The following is a 26,254-nucleotide window of genomic DNA, read 5'->3' as shown; positions in this document are numbered from 1 at the left end:
TTTTTTTTTTTTTTTTTTTTTTTTTTTTTTTTTAGGTTACACTAAATTTATTTAAAAAATTACTTTCTCAATAATAAATTAACCATAGATTACTATAACTTTTTTACTTTATAGCTTTTCAATTTATTTTAACTTTTTGATTCTTTTGTAATAAGATGTAAAACACAAACACATTGTACAGTTACACAAAATATTTTTTCTTTGTATCTTTCTATAAACCTTTTTCTATTTTTAAAACATTTTATTTTATTTTTTACTTTTTCAGCTTTTTTTTTTGTTAAAAACTAAGACACAGACACATGCATTAGCCTAGGTCTACACAGGGTCAGGATCATCCGTATCACTGTCTTCAAGTTCTCCTGTATCTTGTCCCTCTGGAAGGTCTTCAGGGGCAGTGCCACACACAGAGCTGTCATCCCCTATGATCACAATGCCTTCTTCTAGATACCTTCTGAAGGGCCTGCCTGAGGCTGTTCACAGTTAATTTTTTTTAATAAGTAGAAGGAGTACACCCTGCTTTCCAACTCCAGGAGTTGTGATTTTCATTGATTCCAGGCACCCCAGGTATCCTTTTCCTTTTCTCTCTTCTTTTATAAGGCTCTTTTCCATCATAGCCAGGCAACAGCTGATACCTTGATTCTCCAGTTCGGGACACCAATTCATTCTCCAACCAAAAAGAGGTCCTCATTCTTAGGTCATGATTTGGTCATATGATTTTTTCATTTCTTTGCTGTCCCCATATAAATCTTCTCTACATGCTTTCTTTTAAATGACCCACACTTTATGACTTTCAGGCCCCACAAAATCTAAGTCTGTTCATTCAAAAGGCACATCTTATTTACCATTAGAAAACTCACTCAAAATAATACTGTGTGAAGTCTCGTCTCTTCCTTCCTTCTTCTTTCCTCTCTTCTTTCCTTTCTTCCTTTGTTCTTCCTCATTTTCTTCCTTCCTTTCTTTCTGTCTGTATCTTAAAGACCAAATTTTGTGGCCATTATACTTTCATCAGTCTTTGAGTCACAAATCTTCTGTTTCCTCTCAAAAAAAGATGGTATATGAGGGTGAAAAAGAGACAGTTTGGGTAGTGAATACGACGCTGAGAATTTCAATTTCAAACTTGACCTATTCCAGCATGATTTCAACTACATAAAGACAGTTGGACTTAACAAGCGTTTGCTTTCCCTGACCAAGGTTGCTTGACTTTCTACTTGAATGACAAGTGAGGAGAATACTATGTTAATGAGGACTAGTTACACACAGGAATTTAAAATAAGTAAGTATGGATCTTCTAAGTAGTGATATAAGATAGTAGAACTAAAAGAGACCACCTTAGTTTTGAAATTGTGGCAGCACAATTAAAAAAATTAAAATACTGAAAAAAATAAGTAAATAATAATTATAATCACAAATACTTTGTTATCAAATGTCTACAGCTTTATTAACAATTATCACATAATCACATGATTGTCTTTTATCATTGACCTCACATGTACTCAGAAAATAAAATTTTCACATATTCCAGCAAACACACAACATTCTCTAATGGTAGGCCTGGAGTTATAATCTCATAACTTGCTAGCTGTGTAAGGTAAAAACTACTTAAGGCTTGATGCGGTGGCTTACCCGTGTAATCCCAACACTTTGGGAGGCCAAGGTGGGTGGTTCATGAGGTCAGGAGTTCAAGACAAGTCTGGCCAATATGGTGAAACCCTGTCTCTACTAAAAATACAAAAATTAGCCACGTGTGTGTGCCTGTAGTCCCAGCTACTTAGGAGGCTGAGGCAGGAGAATTGTTTGAACCCAGGAGGTGGAGGTTGCAGTGAGCTGCACTCCAGCCTAGGCAACACAGTGAGACTCTGTCTCAAAAAAACAACAAAAAACAGAAAAAAAAAAATACTTAAAACTATCTAGACTCCAGATTTCTCATCTGAAAAAATGATAATATCAGGAAATCCTAGCCAGAGCAATCAGGCAAGAGAAAGAAATCCAGAGCATCCAAATTGGAAAAGAGGAAGTGAAACTATCTCTGTTGGTCTTTGATATAATCTTATACCTAGAAAACCCCAAAGTCTCTTCCAAAAGGCTTCTAGATTTGATTCATACATTTAGTAGTCTTAGGTTACAAAATTAAGGTACAGAAATCAGTAGCACTGCTATGCACCAACAATGACCCATCTAAGAATCCAATCAAGAACTCGATATCTTTTTTTAAACAGCTACAAAAATAATAATAATAATAATAAAGTACTTAGAAATATACTTAACCAAGGAGGTGAAAGATCCCTACAAGGAAAACTACAAAATACTCCTGAAATAAATTGTAGATGACACAGACAAATGGAGATACATCCTATGTTCATTGATTGGAAGAATCAATATTGTGAAAATGACCATATAGCCCAAAGCAATCTACAGATTAAATGCAATTCCTATGAAAATACCAATGCTATTCTCCATGGAATTAGCCAAAACATTCCTAAAATTCACATGGAACTCCAAAAGAGCCTGAATAACCAAAGCAATCCTAAGCAAAAAAAACAAACCTGGAGGCATTACTTTACCCAATTTTGCTTATACTATGAGACTACAGTAAACAAAACAGCATGTTACTGGCATAAAAGTAGACACATAGACCAATGGAATATAATAGAGCACCCAGAAATAAAGCCATATACTTACAACCAACTGATCTTTGACAAAGCAAACAAAAACATAAATTGGGGAAGGGACACCCTATTCAATAAATCGTGTTGGGAAAATTGGATAGCCACATGCAGAGAAATGAAACTGGATACATCTCTCTCACCATACACAAAAATTAACTCAAAATGCAATAAAGACTTAAGTCTAAAACCTTAAATCATAAGAATTCTAGGAGATAATTTAGAAAAAAATTCTTTCGCGCATTGGCCTGAGTGAAGTATTTATGATAAAGATCCCCAAAGCAAATGTAAGAAAAATAAAAATAAATAAATAAGACCTAATTAAACCAAATGCTTCTGAACAGGAAAAGAAATAATCATGACAGCACACAGACAAGCTACAGAATGAGAGAATATTTACAAACCATGCATCTGACAAAGGACTGATATCCAAAATCCACGAGGACCTCAAACATATCAGCAAGAAAAAACAAATAATCTCACTAAAAGGTGGGCAAATGACATGAATAGACATATAGGTCAGCAAATACATGAAAAAATACTCAACACCACTCATCATTAGAGAAATGCAAATTAAAACCATAATGAGATACCACCTTATCCAAGTCAGAATGGCCTTTTTTTTTTTTTTTTTTTTTTTTTTTTTTTTTTTTTTGAGATGGATTCTCACACTGTTGCCCAGACTGGAGTGAAGTGGCACAATCTTGGCTCTGTGCAACCTCTGCCTCCTGGGTTCAAGTAATCCTTCAGCTTCAGCCTCCCTAGTAGCTGGGATTACAGGTGAGTGTCACCACGCCCAGTTAATTTCTGTATTTTTAGTAGAGACGGGGGTTTCACCATGTTGGCCAGTCTGGTCTCAAACTCCTGACCTCAGGTGATCTGCCTGCCTCGGCCACCCAAAGTGCTGGGATTACAGCTGTGAGCCACTGTGCCCAGCCCAGACTGGCCATTTTTAAAAAGTCAAAAACCAATAGATGTTGGCATGGATGTGGTGAAAAGGGAATGTTTATACACTGCTGGTGGGAATGTAAATTAGTACAACCTCTGTGGAAAACAGTATAGAGATTTCTCAAAGAACTAAAAATAGATCTACTATTTGGTCCAGCAATCCTACTGGTATCAACCCAAAGGAAAAAGAAAATATATCATATCAAAAACACACCTTTATGCCTATGTTTATTGCAGCACAATTCATAATTGCAAAGATACGGAACCACACTAACTGACCATTAACTGAGGAGTGCATAAAGAAAATGTGGTATATGTATACCATAAACTACTACTCAGCCATAAAAAAGAATGAAATAATATATTTTACTCAGCCATAAAAAGGAATTATATCATATATTTTACAGCAACTTGGATGCAACTGGAGGCTGTTATTCTACGTGAAATCACTCTGGAATGGAAAACTAAACATCACATGTTTGCATTTACAAGTGGAGGCATAAGCTGTTGGTGTGTAAAGGCATACAGAGTGGAATAATGGATGATAGAGACTCAGAAGGGGGATGGGAAGGAGAGGAATGAGAAATAAAAAATTACCTATTGGGGTACAGTTACACTACTTGTGTGAAAGGTACACTAAAATCCAAGACTTTACTACTACACAATTCATCTATGTAACCAAAAACCACTTGTATCCCTAAAGTTTTGAAATACAAAATTTAAAAAATAGTAATAATATATATCCTAGACATTTTTGTTAATATTAAATTGGATAATACATGACAATGCTTAGCTCAGTGTCTTGCACCATATAGCAAATGTTTAATATATGTGTGTGTTAGTGTGTTTATATATATATAATGTATATATAACATATATATACACACACACATATGTATGTACACATAGTGGAAAATTTTAATCTTGCTTTCCATTGCAGTGCATAACTCACTAAAAGAATGTTCCATGTGACAGATGTTGTCATAAAAAAATGCTACACGTTGGCCGGGTGCGGTGGCTCACGACTGTAATTGCAGCACTTTGGGAGGCTGAGGTGGGTGGATCACGAGGTCAGGAGATCGAGACCATCCTGGCTAACACTGTGAAAACCCATCTCTAATAAACAAAATACAAAAAAAGTAGCCAGGCGTGGTGGTGCGTGCCTGTAGTCCCAGCTACTCAGGAGACTGAGGCAGGAGAATGGCACGAACCCAGGAGGCGGAGCTGGCAGTGAGCCAAGATTGTGCCACTGCACTGCAGCTTGGGTGACAGAGTCAGAGTCCACCTCAATAAAAAAAAAGAAAAAAAAAAAGGATGCATTGATGAAAATTTAGTAGTATATTCCTGAAGACTTCTAGCCTAGTAGTATAAATACCTGTGTAAATTCAGTTTTTTAATTTAAAAATTAATCAACTCTGTTATATTTATATTTGTTTGTGAGATCTGTGCCTAGGTGACAGTGTAAATGTATTTCCTGCTTTCACTGATCATATAAACCATCGATGATCTTTTAGTGCTTAGATCCAGCTGCAGGCATAGTGATGAGTATTAGCCTATATCTGCATATATTCTGGAATACCTAGAAATGTTTCTGCTACTATCCATACTTAAATAAAATGAAAATTGCTTTTAATTAATGTATTGATAATTGTTTTGATGGGAGACTGTTTTCAGAGCAAATTTACTTTCATAAACTGCTGCTATATTCATACAGTGGCACTGTCAATCTCCCACCTCATCCTTGGCGGAGGATCTATTGTCAGCATCTAAGAATCCAGCATGAGTGAAGGTGTTTGCATAACTGTCTCTGTGTAAGCATGTCACAAGCCAATGTTTAACTTATCTTTGAAAACATTCAATGTCATAGATATAAGGATAGGTCAAAATTATGAAATAAATAATGGGCCAGTGGTTCTATGAAAGCCCAATCATAGCATTCACCTAGCAAATTCCTTTGATGAAATATTTATGACTTTTTATTTGTGCAAATGTCTGAGTTACATAAGAATTTTTTTACATGTATGTAATGTGTAGATCAAGTCAGGATACTTAGGTTGTCCATCACTCAAGTATAATACATTTGTTAAAGTATGGTCATTCCACTCTGCTATCCAATTGAATTTATTTCTTCTATTTTACTGTATGTGTGTACCCTTTAACCCACTTCTGTTCATTCCCCCATCTCTCCTCCACTTACTTTTCCCAATCTGTTTTCTATTTTTCCATTCTCTACCTCCATGTGTTCAAAGGAAAATAATTGTTTTGAGACATGGTGTCGTGCCTTCACACCAGTTTAAGTGCAGTGACACAATAATAGCTCATTGTATCCTCAAACTCCTGGGCGCAAGCAATCCTCCCACTCAACCTCCTGAGTATCTGGAACTACAGGTATGCAATACTGCACTAGGCCTGTTCAAATATTCCAGCTCCTATGTATGAGTAAAAGCATGCAATATTTGTATGATTATTTTAAAATCAGCATTGATTAAACAAATTTTCTCTCCTCTGGAGATACAGAGATTTTCCCAGAAAATTCAGAACAAATAAATATATAAAATAAACTTTACTTCAGAATAACCCTCAAGTATGAGACTGCTTGAATTAAAAAAATCATTTCTACTCATCCTATTTTAATGAAATTCACAGGTTGTTAAGTCATTTTCAAGAAGTATAGATAAATGACAGATAGATGATAGATAGTTGTGTGTATGTATTTTATATATATATAAACACATATAATATATATAAACATATATATATTTCCTTCTCCAAAATTGTATTCAATTTTCAATCCAGTATTTCATATTAAGACAAGTAAATACTTTGAAGTTACATGAAAATGAAGCTTTATAAAAGCTTCACCTTTATAAAAATACAGAAAGGCGTCCAAAAATTGATGTAGAGTGTATTAGAATAAATCTCTTTTAGCTACTCAGAAAGCCCCAAGGTAATGGCTTCCTCCCCAACCCGATCTTCATGTCTCAGTTCAACAACTATTTAAGCTGAACCATAGGGCCTTATCTCAGCTTTCCAGATGGACCTTTTAGGTGCTTCTTTGACCATATAAAGGGTAATTGCATAACATTTGAGCGGGATGGCACATGTGGCAACAAGAAGTTTAAAAGAACAATTTAAGAAGGAATAATAGGATCTGGATTTTAATAATTCATAAGATTACTTAACAGGCCAGATTTAATTACATCTCTATCAGCTGTCCCTTTCAAATTCCAGCACAGCACAACAATAAATAGTCTAACACTTCTAACTCCAACACACTATAGACACGTCATTTGAAAACACATTTCATGCTTTTTTAACTAAAAGCATGTGAGCCAGAATGGATCCTCATATGTTATAGGATAATGTTAAAATATAAGCTTTTTTGACAGTGTGCTTTTTAATACAAGCAAATTATTGAATTAGATTTTCATGGCTATTATATTAGATTAAAAAAATCTATGAAGCAAAATTATATAATTCACTATGAACCAGATCATTCACAGTAGAACACTGTTGATTGCTTTCTACTACGTCCTCAAATAATTTGTGTTCTAAATGTACTTCATAGCGAATTATATAATTTTGCTTCATAGATCTTTTTAATCTAATATAATAGCCATGAAAATCTAATTCAATAATTTGCTTGTATTAAACAATCTTCTTCCACTTTGTTTTTCTTAAACACAGGTTATATTTGAAGTAGGTGCATGATATTTACTTCATGTCCTTTTTTTCATATCTTGGAGAAAGACTTGATAATTTCTTGGTGTTGACACTTTTAATTGTGCATTAGGTTGTTAGGGTTGGGGCTGTGTTTTAATCACTTCTCTGATTTTAGCACTTAACGGAGTACATGAGATATAGTACATAAGCCCAATCAATGTTTTCTACTGGGTACTGAGACTGAAATTCTGGTCCCAACACCAACTTTATAATTATCATAGATAATTCCTCATTATGCCAAAACACTTGGTGAAAAAGTAAAATCAATCAGCTGATTGTTTTGTCTACATAATACCAAAACATTAATACAAATGCTGCTATGTCAAAGCCATCCAAGTAACTGATTATTTGGCATTACTAAATGCTTTTGGGAAGATTCTAAAATTAGACTTCTTTTCTTTCGGGGTTGTGTGTATGAGATGGGAGTATGTTTGAATGTTGGGTTATTTATAGTGTCAACAAACAATCATGAGTGAATGTTTGAGTATCTTTTATTTTCGTTTTACTTTGTGAGCTCTTAGCCTGTTTAATTTGGTTTCATGTTAATGAAAATAAGTTTGTTGGTGCATATAAAATATTGTCTTTTAGGAATATTTTGACATTAAAAAACAGAAAACTTAATTAAAACTGTCTTGGAAAAATGAGAACATCATCACTACCATCACCATTATTTTCGTCACTAATGAAAAAGGTCAGAAGTAAGGGAGGCTCTATTCCTGGTGTTATCTGAAGTTTATTGATCCCATCAAGAATCCCAATTTTTTCCCCCTCTGTCTACCCTTCCATCCTTATTGTCAAATATCTGCCTTGGATATTTATTCTTCTAAGAGTTACAAAATAGCTGCAGTACTTCAAGGTATCATTTCCCAGGACAGCAACCTCCAAAGGAGAAAGAGAGTTTGACTTCTTTTAGTCTCTTGGAAAAAAAAGAAAAAAGAAACATGTCTTCAAAGACTCCAAGGCGAATTCTCATCTCATCTCACTGACCACAGTTGGAGTTCATGTTTAACCCTAAATCAGACACATGTGAGGAAATGGAATTTCCGTGAATGGCCTAGAAGGATTAGATCTATCCTCTGGATTTGGAATCTGCCAATTCCCATGAAACTTGGCCTGCATGACAAGAGGGAGTTGAAATGGGAAATGACTGATAGGCAAATTGTGATGTTGATAAAATAATACTTCTTAAATGTATTTAAAAAGGTTTTCTAATTCATCTATTTACTTAGATTTATATATTCCTACATCTACATCCTACAAGAAATAGGCTTTGGAAAACTTAATTGTAAATAATAGTAACTTCCATCTGAAATTTACAGATCTTCTANGTAAAAGCATGCAATATTTGTATGATTATTTTTAAAATCAGCATTGATTAAACAAATTTTTCTCTCCTCTGGAGATACAGAGATTTTCCCAGAAAATTCAGAACAAATAAATATATAAAATAAACTTTACTTCAGAATAACCCTCAAGTATGAGACTGCTTGAATTAAAAAAATCATTTCTACTCATCCTATTTTAATGAAATTCACAGGTTGTTAAGTCATTTTTCAAGAAGTATAGATAAATGACAGATAGATGATAGATAGTTGTGTGTATGTATTTTATATATATATAAACACATATAATATATATAAACATATATATATTTCCTTCTCCAAAATTGTATTCAATTTTCAATCCAGTATTTCATATTAAGACAAGTAAATACTTTGAAGTTACATGAAAATGAAGCTTTATAAAAGCTTCACCTTTATAAAATACAGAAAGGCGTCCAAGAATTGATGTAGAGTGTATTAGAATAAATCTCTTTTAGCTACTCAGAAAGCCCCAAGGTAATGGCTTCCTCCCCAACCCGATCTTCATGTCTCAGTTCAACAACTATTTAAGCTGAACCATAGGGCCTTATCTCAGCTTTCCAGATGGACCTTTTAGGTGCTTCTTTGACCATATAAAGGGTAATTGCATAACATTTGAGCGGGATGGCACATGTGGCAACAAGAAGTTTAAAAGAACAATTTAAGAAGGAATAATAGGATCTGGATTTTAATAATTCATAAGATTACTTAACAGGCCAGATTTAATTACATCTCTATCAGCTGTCCCTTTCAAATTCCAGCACAGCACAACAATAAATAGTCTAACACTTCTAACTCCAACACACTATAGACACGTCATTTGAAAACACATTTCATGCTTTTTTAACTAAAAGCATGTGAGCCAGAATGGATCCTCATATGTTATAGGATAATGTTAAAATATAAGCTTTTTTGACAGTGTGCTTTTAATACAAGCAAATTATTGAATTAGATTTTCATGGCTATTATATTAGATTAAAAAAATCTATGAAGCAAAATTATATAATTCACTATGAACCAGATCATTCACAGTAGAACACTGTTGATTGCTTTCTACTACGTCCTCAAATAATTTGTGTTCTAAATGTACTTCATAGCGAATTATATAATTTTGCTTCATAGATCTTTTAATCTAATATAATAGCCATGAAAATCTAATTCAATAATTTGCTTGTATTAAACAATCTTCTTCCACTTTGTTTTCTTAAACACAGGTTATATTTGAAGTAGGTGCATGATATTTACTTCATGTCCTTTTTTTCATATCTTGGAGAAAGACTTGATAATTTCTTGGTGTTGACACTTTTAATTGTGCATTAGGTTGTTAGGGTTGGGGCTGTGTTTTAATCACTTCTCTGATTTTAGCACTTAACGGAGTACATGAGATATAGTACATAAGCCCAATCAATGTTTTCTACTGGGTACTGAGACTGAAATTCTGGTCCCAACACCAACTTTATAATTATCATAGATAATTCCTCATTATGCCAAAACACTTGGTGAAAAGTAAAATCAATCAGCTGATTGTTTTGTCTACATAATACCAAAACATTAATACAAATGCTGCTATGTCAAAGCCATCCAAGTAACTGATTATTTGGCATTACTAAATGCTTTTGGGAAGATTCTAAAATTAGACTTCTTTTCTTTCGGGGTTGTGTGTATGAGATGGGAGTATGTTTGAATGTTGGGTTATTTATAGTGTCAACAAACAATCATGAGTGAATGTTTGAGTATCTTTTATTTTCGTTTTACTTTGTGAGCTCTTAGCCTGTTTAATTTGGTTTCATGTTAATGAAAATAAGTTTGTTGGTGCATATAAAATATTGTCTTTTAGGAATATTTTGACATTAAAAAACAGAAAACTTAATTAAAACTGTCTTGGAAAATGAGAACATCATCACTACCATCACCATTATTTTCGTCACTAATGAAAAGGTCAGAAGTAAGGGAGGCTCTATTCCTGGTGTTATCTGAAGTTTATTGATCCCATCAAGAATCCCAATTTTTTCCCCTCTGTCTACCCTTCCATCCTTATTGTCAAATATCTGCCTTGGATATTTATTCTTCTAAGAGTTACAAAATAGCTGCAGTACTTCAAGGTATCATTTCCCAGGACAGCAACCTCCAAAGGAGAAAGAGAGTTTGACTTCTTTTAGTCTCTTGGAAAAAAAAGAAAAAAGAAACATGTCTTCAAAGACTCCAAGGCGAATTCTCATCTCATCTCACTGACCACAGTTGGAGTTCATGTTTAACCCTAAATCAGACACATGTGAGGAAATGGAATTTCCGTGAATGGCCTAGAAGGATTAGATCTATCCTCTGGATTTGGAATCTGCCAATTCCCATGAAACTTGGCCTGCATGACAAGAGGGAGTTGAAATGGGAAATGACTGATAGGCAAATTGTGATGTTGATAAAATAATACTTCTTAAATGTATTTAAAAGGTTTTCTAATTCATCTATTTACTTAGATTTATATATTCCTACATCTACATCCTACAAGAAATAGGCTTTGGAAAACTTAATTGTAAATAATAGTAACTTCCATCTGAAATTTACAGATCTTCTATTGCAGTTACAGATTTTGTGATATTTTGTCATCTTGCAGGCTGTTCAAAATATGGTTAAACATTAGCATTTATCTTGATTCACTTTGGCCCAATCTAAATCTTGAAATTTCATCTCTTGTCAAATACTTTTATTACTCCTTTTAATGCTACCTAAAACATTGATAGTGGCCTCACCCTATAAACTTGTAGAAGATTGATATTATATTAACTGAATAAAGGTGTTTCATTATTAAAATTAAATGCAAGTTTGTTTTCTAAAATTTTTATGAAGCAAGTAGAAAGCTATCAATTTTAAGAACTTTTCCATTAATAAAAATCTTGATGTCTGATATAATGCAAACTGATTGAATGACCTCAGAAATAATAGATTATGCCTCATGTGATAGCTTACATTTTTCATAATCAGTGTGTTTATGTTTGTAATTTTATGGGATACTTACATATTTCAAGTTTATGTTATTGCAGTTTATCCACCTTTTATAGTTTCTCACTAAAAGCAATAAATGGATAACAGCCCATTAGAGAACCATACAACTAAAGCAAATATCATCAGTGCTTTATTGATAGAAATCTGCTCCCTAAAAGAACACCGAAACACAGTCAAAACAAAAAACAAAAGGGATAAATAAAAATATAAAGCTGTAATTTAGGGGTCATTAATACTAGTAGTAATGTTTTCTTATTTAGTTTAGGTTCTGGAATTTTTGTCATGGGAAATTGAAGTATTTATATAAGGCATTACCCAATTTACTGGGGTAACAATATTTGGAATCCTATTACAGTTATATTGTAATTCTTGATATGCTAATGCAGGAAAAAAGACAATTAGTTTCTTATAAATCTCAATAGTGAACCAACATTTTCTAGTCTAGCCAGACTAAAAAGAAAACAGAAGAAGAAGAAAAAAAAAAACTCATATTATTAAAAGTAGGACACCATTTGATTTCTATTAAGAAAAAATAAATGAAAACTATACTGTTGCTAAGGAGAGATTTTGTTCATTACTCAAACAATGGTTTTAACTGTTTTTACTAAGTAAAGAGCTAGAGGAAAAAATGATGCCTTACACCTACTCATGTGAGTTAATAAAACTACCCTTGGAATTTTGCATGCTTAGCCAATATGAAGACTTATTTCCTGAGAGCTTTGAGGCATTAGCAGTAGTCCTGCCACTGTAACAAAATGGTCCTCTGAGAAGTGCAGAGGTGATTCAAACACTCACCAGTTTCCATTGCCTCTTTGTGCCATTTATTTGAAGAAAAGAGCATTTTGAAGCAGATATATTTTCAGTATTGCCTGTTGCTATCACTTTCACTATTTAGTGTCAGTGGAGGGAAGTTGGTGTCAGACCCAGAAGCTGAAATGGAAGTTACTTACACCCCTGCAAAATGGAATCCTCTTGTCCTCAAAGAAATGTATGTTCCCCACCTTTCCTTTTGTTGAAAGGAATATATTTCAAAGTCATTTCCCTTTCATCACTTTGGTTACTAATGATACTTAAAATGGATTTTAAAATATGCCAAAAAAACAAATATTCATAGTCTTCTCGGATTCTCATCTTTGTACCCGATCCATAGAGATTCGAGTCTTGATGTAAGCCTTATTATCTCCTTGGGTTTGGTTTCTTTCTCTATTTTGTTAAAGCTCCTTATGGGTAATTTTCTTGAACATTCTTCTGCCTCATCAGGGTAACATATGAGATACTTGAAAAACAGAGAAACTTCAAAAAAAGTCAGAGTAGGGGACTAAATGATTGCAGAAAGTCTAAGAAAAGAAAAGTAGAAATGCATTTTAAAAATCTGAATTCTTAAAACCAAATAGACTTATTTTATATATTCATTAAAATTTTCAAAGCACAAAAGACCGAAAGCTTATAAAAGATGACATTCAAAAAAAGAATAAAATATAAAGTGTCTCAGATGCAAAGGTCATATTTAAAACTCCAAATAAGGAGTTAGTTTTGATGTAGTTGAAGTTCAAAATTTTTTAATCAATTATCTAGACACTGAATATAAAAATGTAATTTTAGATTATTCAAGTAATTATCTGTACTCTAATTTTCTTTGCAGTTATGATTACAGATGGAATTCATACATGGATCAAGTGCTGTACTCATTTTAGTTAAAGGGAGTTAACTTTTCTCACGCACTCTAAATAGCCTCACATGCCAAAATAGAACTCAAGAAGTGGTTAAAAAAATGAAATTAAATAATCACTTGTGGTATGAAAATAGCCATTGTTATGGTGTTATTGATAGCGGAGGTGGCCTGTCTGGAGCAGCCACTGCAGGGATGCCAGCTGCAGATGGGGAGACATGGCTGGGGCTGTGCCTTCCACAGAGCTGGTAGGTGCCAAGAACAGTCAGGAACCCTGCCCCCTACCAAGTTAACGGGGTGGGAGCCCCATGCTCCCAAGTGCCGCTGTAGCAACCTAGCCCTGGCTCTGGACCCAAGCATCCCGGCTCTCTCAGGTACCTGGGAAGCCCCCTCTGCCCCCGAAGGCTCAGAAGTGCCTGCTCTTGCTCCCTGGCCACTCTCCACTCCTGGCACCTGGGAGCAAAGTTGTAGTCAGTTCCAGGCTCGTCATGACCCAGCCAAGTGTAAGTGCATTTGCATTCAGGGCAGCAGTGACACACCAGCTCTCTGCTGCCTTGGCCCCCTTCAGACTTTGGGCACTGACAAGGAGGGAGACCAGGGTGGGGCTGAGGGTGACTTTGTGTGGGCCTGCAGGTACCCCTTGGCAGGAACAGCCTGGATGTCATGGATCATATGTTGTCAGTGGCAGGAGGTCAACAGGGTCCTAGGTAGAAAGGGGCCAGTCCCCGGTGAAGCCTTACCTTTAAGCCAGGGATGGCCTGAAGCCTGGGGATTGGGCTGCCAGTTCTGGGTGTGACCCACTGGGAACTTATGGTGCTTTTCTGGGCCTGGCCATGGCCGCCCATGAAACAATCAGCATGCATTTCCTTCCTTCTGAGCCCATAAAATCCCCAACTCAGCCAGACTTGGATAGTAGGACTACCAACTGTGGGAAGGAGTAATCCACTTCCATTCTCTTCGACTTGTCAGGATGATCTGCCTGCGGAAGGAGTTACCCACTGCAGGTCTCTTCTCTGCTGAGAGCTGGATACTCATTGGGATGACCTGGCTGCAGAAAGGAGCTACCCACTTTGGGTCTCCAGAGAGCTGTTCTGTTGCTCAATGAAGCTAGTGTCTATCTTGCTCACCCTCCAATTGTCTGCATACTTCCTGGACATGGGACAAGAACTCAGGATCAAATGGTGGGACTGAAAGAGCTATAACACAAGCAGGGCTCAAGATTTAACAGCCAACAACAAAACAAAATAAAGCAAAATAAATGTCAGAATGTGTGAGCTATCAGATCACTGGCCTGTGGATATTCAAGTCTGAACTGAATTTGAATTGTCTCTTTTCAGGGAAATGATGCACATTGTATCATGTCATGCAATAATTTTTTGTCAATGTTATGGATACTTTGTATGTATGTGTGTGGTGGGGATGGTGTGAATGCATGTGCTGGCTGGGCAGTCAACCAAGAACTGCAATAGATCCCAATTTATTTTTGTTTAACACTGACCCCTTCTTTGGAAACATCACCACCCCTATTCAGTGAACTGCAACTCCACTCATATTCACATGGTCCTTGGCCTCTTAGGCCACAGAAGGTTAGTTCTGAAATAATGACTTGAACCAAAGTGGATCATTGAGAATGCTGTTCAATCCTTAAGTATTAATGAGTCCCTTAAGTCTATCCTTGTAAAACCTGCCTGAATTCAGAAAACAAAACTAAGGTTTAGTTTTAATGTAGACCATATTTTAGTTTTAACCTATTTTTTATTATAAAATTTAGTGACTCAAAAACGTTTCTTCATTTACCAAAACTATTCATTTGAAGATGCCTTTTAGTCAGAATTCTTTAATTCTTTATAAACACTATATAGAGAAAACTGTGTGCCAAGAAAGTGAATCTTTATTGAATTAACAGAAACCATTAAATTTGAATTATTTTGGACATCAATAAAATATAATTTCTAAGGAAGTATATCTTATGAAATTCACCAAAATGTCAATTGATATAAAACAGTTAAGGTGTAATGAAGTATTTAACATACTAGTAACATAATTTATTTCATTGTACTCAGTATCATAATCTCCAAAGAGGTGGAAATAGCAGAAAACAGCCTGGTAGAAAGACAGGGAGGTTTATTATCTGTGTGCAGCAGAATGAATGAGATAAAATGAATTGAAAATGATATATAGGCTCATTAACATACTATGAAAACTTCCTCCAAATTTTTAAAATTGAAATTATCTAAAATGTAGAAACATATTAGATATTTCAGACAGTGTATTTATTACAGGGTCAATTTTATGACAGTGTTAGGATCAAAGTAACTCAACTATTTCTACATAAAAATGATTTAAAAACAAAGTAAATGTACTTTGAAGGTAAAAATGTAGATCCTCATAAACAAGCTACTGAATAATGTATATTAAATTACATTTAGAGTACTAGTATTATCTGTGTTTAATACAGAAATGGAAAAAGAGTACAGATTTGGAAAACAATGTGTTTCTTGTTTTGTTTTTAATTTGAAAAATGGCTTAAATATAATTAGCAAGCATATTACCAAATTGTTTAAAACAACACTCCAAAACTTGAAAGTACATTGAAGAGCTGAAAAAGCTTCATTAAAATAAAGCAATTTATGAAAATTCACTGCAAAGATGATAGCTTGTAATGATCAATGCAGTTTGACAGTGATTCGATTTTTATTAAAATCAAATATAGAAACAAAATTTCTCATTTAAAATAAATATACATTTTTAAAATACAACAAATAAAGAGGGTTCTTTCTTTGAAATAAACAGAATGAAAATAATTCTCCATCTCTTCACTATTGTGCATATCTACCTTAGATCTTCTGCCAGTGTAAGCGCTAGAGAATTTTGTTAATTAAACTACAATAACATTGACATTTATAAACATTACATTATTGTTTATGTAATATTAGTATGTAAACTAAACCTAAATTAAATTAAAAACAATTATTTCAAAGTACAATAATTAGGATAAACATTCTAATACAATTAATAATTACAATCAACCCATATTGAGTTTTATCATGTACTGCACTTTCTAATTCTTTACACATCTTATCTTAAATAATCTTAAGGTCAAATCTACAAAGTAAGAATTGTTTTAGTCCCTATTTTAGAAATGAAGAAACTTGCATTTCCTCAGATAAAGAACTTGTTAACTTAGCAGATGAAATGTTAATGCTAAACCAGACCATCCATTCTATTCAATGAACTTCAGCATTAGAAATGAAATTGTTTGCAGAAAGCAATTATCTGATCTAGGTTTAAAGAAAATTACCTACTATTTGCAGATAATACTTTATAAAGTCAAAACGCTGAACCAGATAATTTCTAAAGTCTTTTTCAGCTCCTATATTCCACGTTAAATGTCTAGTCCTTCCATTGACCAGCTATTTTAACATTGAAGAGAAATCTCCAACTGTTGTTCTTACTGGTGCCTGCTACACTAAATCCCCCTCTTTCAATTAACTTTTTTCCTGTTGTATTGCAGGGGTGGGTATCAACAGGATCTGCAAAGCAACAGCTATAATACAACTCATTTTGGATTATTAAATACAAATTATGATAAATTAATTGAAATATGGAATAAACCCCATTCCAAATAGGGTTTTGTAAAAAACTAATTCAGATAATATAGATAAATATCAAAGCCCATCTTTCTTTGAAGAGATATTGTTGAATATATACATGTCATGTCATGTAGTGTCCATAGTAGCATATGACCCAAAGGAGAGAAAAAAAAATCAGTTTGAAAGAGATCCAACAAAAGGATCCATATGGAAAATGACTTTTAACCTCTCTCTCTTCCCACTAATTCTCCATCTTTGTTTGAGCCATGATCTCATTCCAGTTTCCAGTATTTCATCTTGCCCTTAACCTGTGTTAGAATTCCTGCTCTTAGAAAGTGGAGAAAGGAATGTGGTAGAAAGCAGGTAAAAGGTTGAACTCCTCATTAGATTAGAAAATATACCAGCCTGGGCAACACAGTGAGACCCCATCTCTTTAGAAATACAAAAATTAGCTGGGCGTAGTGGTGCACACCTGTAGTTCCAGCTTTTTCAGAGGCTGAGGTGAGAAAATTACTTGAGCCCTGGAGGTCAAGTTTGCAGTGAGCTATGATAGTGCCACTGCACCCCAGCCTTGGTGACAGCAAGATCCTGTCTCAAAATATAGATATAGATACAGGTAATGATTCTCACTACTTTTTATGTTTGTATAATAAAAGTTTTTAAAAATCGTAAAAAAATCACACAATAAAAAAGTCACAAGATAAGCAGATATACAAATAATTATACATTAAAGACAGAGAGAGCACTTTCATATAATTCTACTGGCCTTCCAAACTAAAAAAGTTAAACATTAAATCAAATCTTGTCATACATCAGGAGCAAGAATAATCAGAAAACATAAACCTTACTCAAAAATTGACAACCAACAGAACTGAAGGGCCTAGAATTTTAATGGAGTATTATAATGGTCAAGAAATATTCACTCAGTTAATGCAAAGGAACTTCAACTTAAAATTAATACCAGTTATTTATCTTTATGACTCTTGTGTTTGTTCTCTCAAGATCTAATTAAAGTAATAGAACCTTCACTATGAAATGTGTTAGGAATGTAAGTTGTAAGTCATATTTATTTAAAAATTAGGATCTCAGACCTTGCACTTAAATAAGTCCAAACCTTAATTTATGTTACTCAGTTGATAAACCTTAAGTATTAAGGATCCACATTACTAGAGTGTACCCCTTATATTAGCTAAACTATGTAAAACTTTAATAAATTATAGTGGTAGAAAATCAGGTCTACAATTTTATGCCTGCTGTGGGAGGCTGGAAGTTCGTTCTGATTTTCCTTTCTGAATTTCCATGTTAGCTGGCACCTTGGAAGTTGTTAGTAGTACATTCACCATGTGATACAGCTCTTGCTGAATATTCAAGTAGTGTCTCAGATTATTACTACAATTAGGGAAGGGAAGGCTGGGGTGAGTTCACCACCTTCTTTGGACTATTTTCTTATTTGAAGAGGAGGGAAGGCAAAGGTAGCTGACAATGGCAGGGAAGCCAGAAGCTTTCATTATGGGACCCACTGGATACCTTTTGGCAATTTAAGCATTCCTATCCTGGACCCAAAAAAGGGTAGGCCAGTTAGATCACTGGCTGCTCACTGCATGAGCAGTGCCAAAGAACCATTTGGAAAGCTTGTTTAAATTCGAAGTTCCTTATTTTATTCTGAATAGGAGTCCTAGGGTTGGCGCAGGTGTCTTTTCAAAAAAGCAAACAACAAAAAAACAGGGGTCCTGATAATTCTGATATAAAACATTTCTCCAATGTCTGGTCAACTAGTCCAACTCCCATCTTAAATGTCTTTAAATAATAATTGTGGTTTTTATTTGAATACACATTTATCTCAAATGTCATAACCTGACAGTTTAATTATATTCCTAGGTTACCTATAGACAGATATACTATTCATAAGGCCAATGCTAGTATCAAAATAAGTGGTAGAAAAAGAATATTTAGGAAGTAAAACCTTTTATTGATGATTTGCTTAGAATACAAATTTTTAAAAATCTTAATGATTAAATAGTGGCTGAGACGTCATTCTAGAGCTATTCTGAATTGAAAAATCTGGATTAGTAGTGTACAAATGAGCACAGCAGGGAAGAATCTGAACTGTATCTCCAAATTCAAAATAAAATAGGTTTCATTAAGTAAATGATGTTACCCATTCACTAATTTGCATGTTAATATTAAACAAAATAAACATAAATTAGTAGAATCTATTGTTATTGATCTTACTTTTAGTCTATTAAAGGTTTTCTTTTCTACAGTTGTTTTAATTAGATTTGGTTGCCAAAATCAATTTGATTATTTCCATATAGTTGTTTTTCTGCCCTCAAGAAATTAAGACAATATTGCAGGTCCACACACACACACACACACACACACACACACACACACACACACAAATCAAAAGGTATACTCCTTGTTCTTCATTATTTTCACTTTGGAAAGGAGAATAATGAGTCAACACTTCTCTTTTAACCATGTTTTTTTTTTCTTTCCATCTTCTGAATATGGTTGGGAAGGGCAAGGGGAAGTTACGATAAATTAAGAATGACCTTCTAAACATCCAATGAAAATGTGACCATCAAGTGGTGCCAAGGCAGGCATGGTACAATGAGAAGTTGGTAGAAAATCAGAGAGCTCAGAAAGCACTTGGGAGGGCCCGAGACCGGGCGGATCACGAGGTTCAGGAAAGATCCGAGACCCATCCCTGGCTAATACGGTGAAGACCCCCGTATCACTAAAAAAAATAACAAAAAAAAAACTAGCCCGGCCGAAGGTGCAAATGCGCCTGTAGTCCAGCCTAATCGGAGGGAGGCTGAGGCAGGAGAATGGGGCGTAAAACCCGGGAGGCGGGAGGCTTGGCAGTGAGCTGAGATCCGCCACTTGCACTCCAGCCCTGGGCGGCTGACGCAAGTACTCACCGTTTTCAAAAAAAAAAAAAAAAAAAAAAAGGACCGTATAGTTAGTAAATATTAGGATGGGAAGAAAGTACAAACAGAACATTTAAGAATCTCCTTTCTTTCATAAAAACGGGAGACCTCCACTCCCCACACCCTCAAAAAAGTTTGTAACCAGCCCAATATCACAATTTATGATGTTTTCTGCAGCATCTTTTACTAATTATCTTCCTTGGCTGTTTTCGAATTCAACAATCCGGTTAAAGTGGTCTTTTCTTCATCCCTCTCTCATAACTTTTGAGGAAAGAATGACCAAAGGAACATTTCTGCGCACAAAACTTACAGTCAAAATCAAATCGGTCCAAAGGAAAACTACTCTTTAAACAGTAAATTGCTTCAGTATTTCAACAAGACATCTTTCCATATGGCCTAATATATTTTTTTAAACATGCCCATGTTGGATTGCATCAGTCCAGAGCATTTTTGGCATATAAACAGGGACACAGGATGGAAACTCTTTTATTTTCTGAGATAAACAGGAATGAGTTAAGTGCACCTGGAGAAAAAAATGCTCAGTAAATTTTGTGGGGAGAGAGAGAGAGAGAGAGAGAGACGAGAGAACTTGAGTAAGACCTGAGACAGAGATATAAAGACAGAATTAATGAGAATAGAAAAATTTAAATAGAGCCTGATACTTAAACCCAGAGGTGAAAAATACACATTTGGTAGCAGCCAGATGCCCCACCTAGAACCATAAACATCGACAACACACTAGAGATTAAGACATTCCTATAGATATTCGGTCAGCCTTTAGCTCTCTCCATGGATATTGTTAGAAATGGACCTACCACTGTGTTAAGACATCTGGAGTACTCCCAGCATCTGCTATTGTAGACATTATGGCAATTAACAGCTGTCACAGGAAAAAGCACATTGCAAAGATCCTTGCTGGAAACTTGGAAGTAGCCTTGGCCTCTACGGTGACGGAATTAGAAGCCCATTGTGGGCTGATTGCCATGCAGACCATTTTGTGAGTTTCTAGACCTCTTTAGTGCAACATTGTAAAAATCTTTTTGTGAAAAAAAAAACTCTTTTCAACTAACAGTTGTAATGGAAAATTTGGGGTGCTTTTGTCCTGCGGTAATATAGTGGAAACCCACAGTTCACATTTGTTGATTCCAAGCAGAAGTTGGGGGAGTAGCCATACATTTCTGAGCCAGAGTTAATATTTACTATTACTGAAACCTGATTAAAATTTAGATGTGTGGATTATTTTAAACACAAACAAAAGTCGACTTTTCAGGAAAACTGCATGTTTTAAAGGAGAGCAAGCAAACAAACAAACAGAAACTCGAAAACGTGGGTATTTCATGATACATTTGAAAATCAATCTAATTCAGCGATTAATGCTAAAGTGGCTAGAAAACATAAACAAATAGCTGATGAAACTGAAGAAATGGGGCTGAGAAATGTAGCAAAGAACCTAGCTTATCATTACATTTCCTCGGCTTGCTATTCTATCCAGGCTGAGGTTGTGTGTGCGGTGTATGATTTCAGACTGTTTTCATTACAATGCACATCTTGATAAATATTAGATGGGCTTTACAGCTTCCCACAGTGCACAGTGATCCCTGGGGTCACACAGCCTCAGTCTCTTTAGGAGTGAGAAGTCTCTTATTGTCACTACATATCACCCAAATTCTCAGCACTGAGTGAAATGGTACAATCTGCTTTTTCCCTCAGGGCTTTCTAACACTCTCTGTACAGTGCTATAAATCTTACTAATTTGCTCTGATTTGGGTAAATGTTATAGATATTCAGACTGAGCTTTGTAAAATATTTCCTTTGTCTCATTAATGTTTCTTGCTTCATAAAAAGTGGGAGAGCTGCTTTAAAGTAAAATTGTGCATTTCTAATGTTAGGTTTATAAATGTATAAGGTAAAATATAATTACAAAATCTATAATTTTTTAATTTTCCAGTATTCTATCCCTTCCTTTACAAAAACATTAACTAAAATTACAAACACCACAAATATACTCATTCACAGCATATATTATATGTATATCTTGTCCTATACATTTATGCTAATGACAGAAAGAAGCCAGTTGAAGGCTCTTCTACGGTTATATATAATGTTGAAAAAAGCTTCATTCTTCTCTGAGACATATGAAACTTAAGTGAAGAAATAAGATCCAAGAACTTGATGACTTGGTATATTTAACGTGTACAACTGAAATAATTTTCTTGTAATTTGAATGGACCTGCAAAACTCTTAGGATAAGAAAAAAAATGAAAGTGACTGAAACCTATACATTATTGATTTTAATTCAACCTGTTCCTTACACTTGAGTAGGTGATTACTTAAAACAAAACAAAACAAAACAAAACAAAAAACCAAACACTTAAAAAATCATATAGCCATTTCTAAAACACACACAAAGTAACTGTGGACACAAAATATATTTCCAGTGAGCACATGTGAAAATATTTTTTAGAAAGGAGAAGTAAGTAGAAATATGTCATTTGAAGCAATGCCTTCTTCCATGCATGGATCCTTGCTTAACAATTAGATGTCAAAAAATGCACATCCTAACCTGAGTACAGTCATGGTAGAGTAGTGTTGACCTGCCAGATGTTTCCACATCTGTGGTACATCTGTTTAAACAGAACTATTGGAGGGTCTGCAAAGAATAAGACTCCAGTAAAATGTAAAATTTTTTGTGCAATGTTTGCTCTATCAAAGGAATTTAATATCCCAATTTATTGAAAATCTCTAATTCAGTGTTTCTACAAAGATGAAATTGAAGACAATGCTCTGTCTTTTTAATCAAAATCAGGCAATATTTTACAAACTTGATAACAAAAGATTATTTAAATATACATAATATTTAAATATATAATACATATTAATGTGTGCAGGCACAGGTTACTAAAATTCTGAATGTTAATTTTACTCCTGGTTTGTAAATGACATAAAGCCTTAGGTAATTACATACAGTGTAACATCATAGGGTGGGGTGGATGTTATATTACGGTATGTAGTAATGAAGGTTTACAGCAGAAATCTCTGTGACTATCTACTTCTGCAAAACTCCCTGTTTTCTCTTTTGCAAATCATTGTAAATCCTATTTCTAGTTAATTGCCAAAATATGCACATAAACAACAACAGTTATTACCAGCCATTAACTAATTTATTACACAAAGATAACACTCAATGAACAAACTCCAACAAATAGCTTATACATCTTGAGTATGAGTCTGAGTTCTATATACTCAGTCATCATTCATCTGGGTGTTACTAATCACTTATTAATTGACAGAATCTGTGTTTAGGCTCTAGCGTCTAGCTACAGAAAACTTAATGAGATATGATCCTATTTTAATCTGACTGCTTTTTGAAACATACTCTAAATTTGTAACATATCCATCTTTCAATCAATTATTTTCCTTTCCAAATATTTAATGAAGATCATCATTAAAATTAACATTTTATCCAATCCTTAGCAAACTCATTGCTTCACGCAGTAAATACCCTTTATATCCTTGCCATCACACCTTATTTATCTTTTAAAAAAGATAGCTATAATTACTAAAATTAAATAAATTAAACAAAACACATTTGGGATATTATCCAAGGTAAATGAACTGAAGATAATGTAAGATTCATTGTCCCTACTTTAATTCTTTAATGTTATAATTATTCAAAAAATATACTGTGGCTGAAAGCATTTCAAACGAGTATATTTTGATCACATTATAATCATATTCTTTTGATTTGAACTAGTATTTGCTGAGTTAAATTGCTTAGAGTTATTATCTGTATGTAGACAACCACAACCGCGCACCAACTTTTTTCTCCTTTTAAGGCAAAAATATTACTATAGCATTTTCCAAAAATTATAACTTATACAGTAGCAATCCTGTAAATTGATAGTGATTTCTTCTAATGACCTAAGGGACTCTTGCTTGTAGACTCATGGCTTTGTGCCCAATTTCAAATTACTGTTTTCATAATTGTTCTTGGGAATAACATCTTTTAAAACTCTGTAATTGTTACTTAGATGGTTTTAGCCCTTCTTTCTTGTTATTGCTTTTGTTCTTTTGTTTTGGAACAGTTCTGGAAGCTCAGTATTTCGGGGAATTTCCTGTTCCTATGAATTCAATTATCTACTTTATTTATTTTATCCCAACTTATTTACAAAGACTATAGATGTATATTCCTTTAATTCTTCTTTATACTCAATCTATCTGTTCTCTTCAATTTGTAATTATACTATTTTTGTTCCTTTCCATTCCCCATCAGTCATCTATTTTAACTTTTAAATATTTTATTAAGGCTGATATATAGGGCTAGCTAAAGATATGGAAGCATTAAATAAGGTTAAAAAAGTCAAGGTGACCTTTGTTGGCTAGGGTATAGGACACATGTTTAATTGTTGTGGTAGTTTGTCTCAAGTCCAGGACATTTTACGATGTTTAATATGAAAAGCCTTGAACTCCATGCTTGTAATTTAATAGATTATAGTGAAAAGGGAGTCAAGGTTTTAAAACATGCAAGTGATATAACTTTTAGAAAACATAATTCTGGTTAACATGTAATAAATGCTAAAGAGAGATCTCTTAGAAATAATCCAAGTGTGTTGAGATGAAGAAAAAGAAAAGGCACTTAACTTAGTCTTGGAAAACTACTGAATGTTGATTAGCTGTATATTTATATTTGTAATAATTTGTTTTGACATCTGATTCAGCCTCAGAGAAATCTGATAGAAGTCCTTCAAGACTTCCTTTTGGAAAATGGAAAATCTTGCCAGATAAATTAGATGCAACATTAAATTTATGGTACAAAACTAAGGCAACAAGGCCATCTCATTTTAAATATTTAAAATATGTAAGATAATTAAACATTTTAAAACAGTGAGAAAGATATCTACTTTCTGATGAGTTACAAGGATATCTCAGTTTATTGAGCTTTGCTTTATTGCACTTGGTAGGTATTGCAGTTTTTAGTAATTGAAGGTTTGTGAGTAACACTGTATCTAGCATCTATCAGTACAAATTTTTCAATAACATGTTCACTTTGTGTCTCTGCGTCAGCATTTTTTTGCAATAAAATACTTTTAATTAAACCATGAGCATTTTTTAGACATAATGCTATTACACACTTCATAGACTACGGTACAGTGTAAACATAATTTTTATATGCATGGGGTAACCAAAAACATTGTGTGACTCACTTTAGTGCAGTAGTTTAGAACCAAACCTGCAATATCTCCAAAGTATGCTTGTATAGGGTTGGAGAATGACAGTGTGGCAAAGTGTGGGTAGACAAATATTATTAACGAACAGTATAGTTAAAGCTATCATGGAGCTTACAGTCCAGTGAGGAAGAAAGATACTAAAAAATAAGTAATAAATAATGTTCACACAGAATATTGCAAAATTACAATTGTAGAAAATGTTATGGAGGCAATGTACCATTGTACACACTTTTCAAGGGCAAATAACCTGATTTTCTGGTTTATCATTCTATCCTCACTGCTTAGCTCAGTGCTTGGAGTATTTCTATTGTAGTACACTATCTGGCCGTAGTGCACAAGATATCAGTGTCTATTAATTTATTTATATTCAACCATGTTGGGGAGAAAGGAAAAGGACATCAAAGTTAAGGCTGAAGTAAAGTTGTATATACATCTAAAAAAGCACTATTCAAAGGCCTCCATTTCATTCTCAGTGGGTCACAAATTTTTCTATCAGTTAATAATATAGGAAAACTCAATCATCATTAATTGTCATTAATTGTAGATGTCTTAAGAAAAAACCAAAATATTTTAGAGGTAAAACTGTATTTTTTAAAAAGCAGGAAGAACTGTTTCATGCACAGAGAATACACACACATATGACAGTAGCATGAAGAGCATTTACATCCAGGATTATGCTCTTTGTACAAATAAGCAAAATTAAATTGGATGTAATCACAAAAATAGAAAGGAATAAGGAAAACATTTTAATTATAAAAATGGGATACAATACAAATAAAGGGTAGATTACATACTGCAGAAACCGTTTTCAAATATATTAGGGTAAAAAGGTGATCCCTCAACTGTTGAGAGACAATTTGCCCCAGGTGTTTCTGTCCATCCTCTGAGCATCTTTTGAGATGCTCTGAGTCACAGAACTGACAGCTTTTCAAGGATATTTTAAATAGTGAACAATATGAAGATAAAGACAGTGTCTCCCTCTGAGGTAGAAGGTAGATTTGTTTGCTGTCCAGAAAAGTAAAGATAATGTCCCCCTCTGAGGCAAAGATGGGGCAGGTTTGTAAGAAGCTATTTAATAGCCTGATGTTTTCTAAGCTCTAGGTTTAATCAGCCATGACATTAACCCACTGAATGTG

At 34.1% G+C, this 26,254-nt stretch overlaps 1 protein-coding gene across 1 annotated transcript in view; it reads left to right on the top strand.

Moving 5' to 3' along the window:
- Window positions 1–20,891, top strand: part of LOC108545006 (vacuolar protein sorting-associated protein VTA1 homolog) — a 42,537-nt gene extending 21,646 nt beyond the window's left edge. Inside the window, 1 exon segment of the mRNA XM_017896415.1 lies at window positions 20,694–20,891. Coding sequence (XP_017751904.1) covers window positions 20,694–20,891 — 198 coding nt within the window.
- Window positions 20,892–26,254: the final 5,363 nt, after the last annotated feature.

This window comes from Rhinopithecus bieti, unplaced genomic scaffold, assembly GCF_001698545.2.
Source record: "Rhinopithecus bieti isolate Rb0 unplaced genomic scaffold, ASM169854v2 scaffold_27185, whole genome shotgun sequence".
NCBI classification, from domain to species: domain Eukaryota; kingdom Metazoa; phylum Chordata; class Mammalia; order Primates; family Cercopithecidae; genus Rhinopithecus; species Rhinopithecus bieti.
Note: the sequence above shows the minus strand (reverse complement) of the source record. Positions and strands in the feature narration are given on the sequence as shown.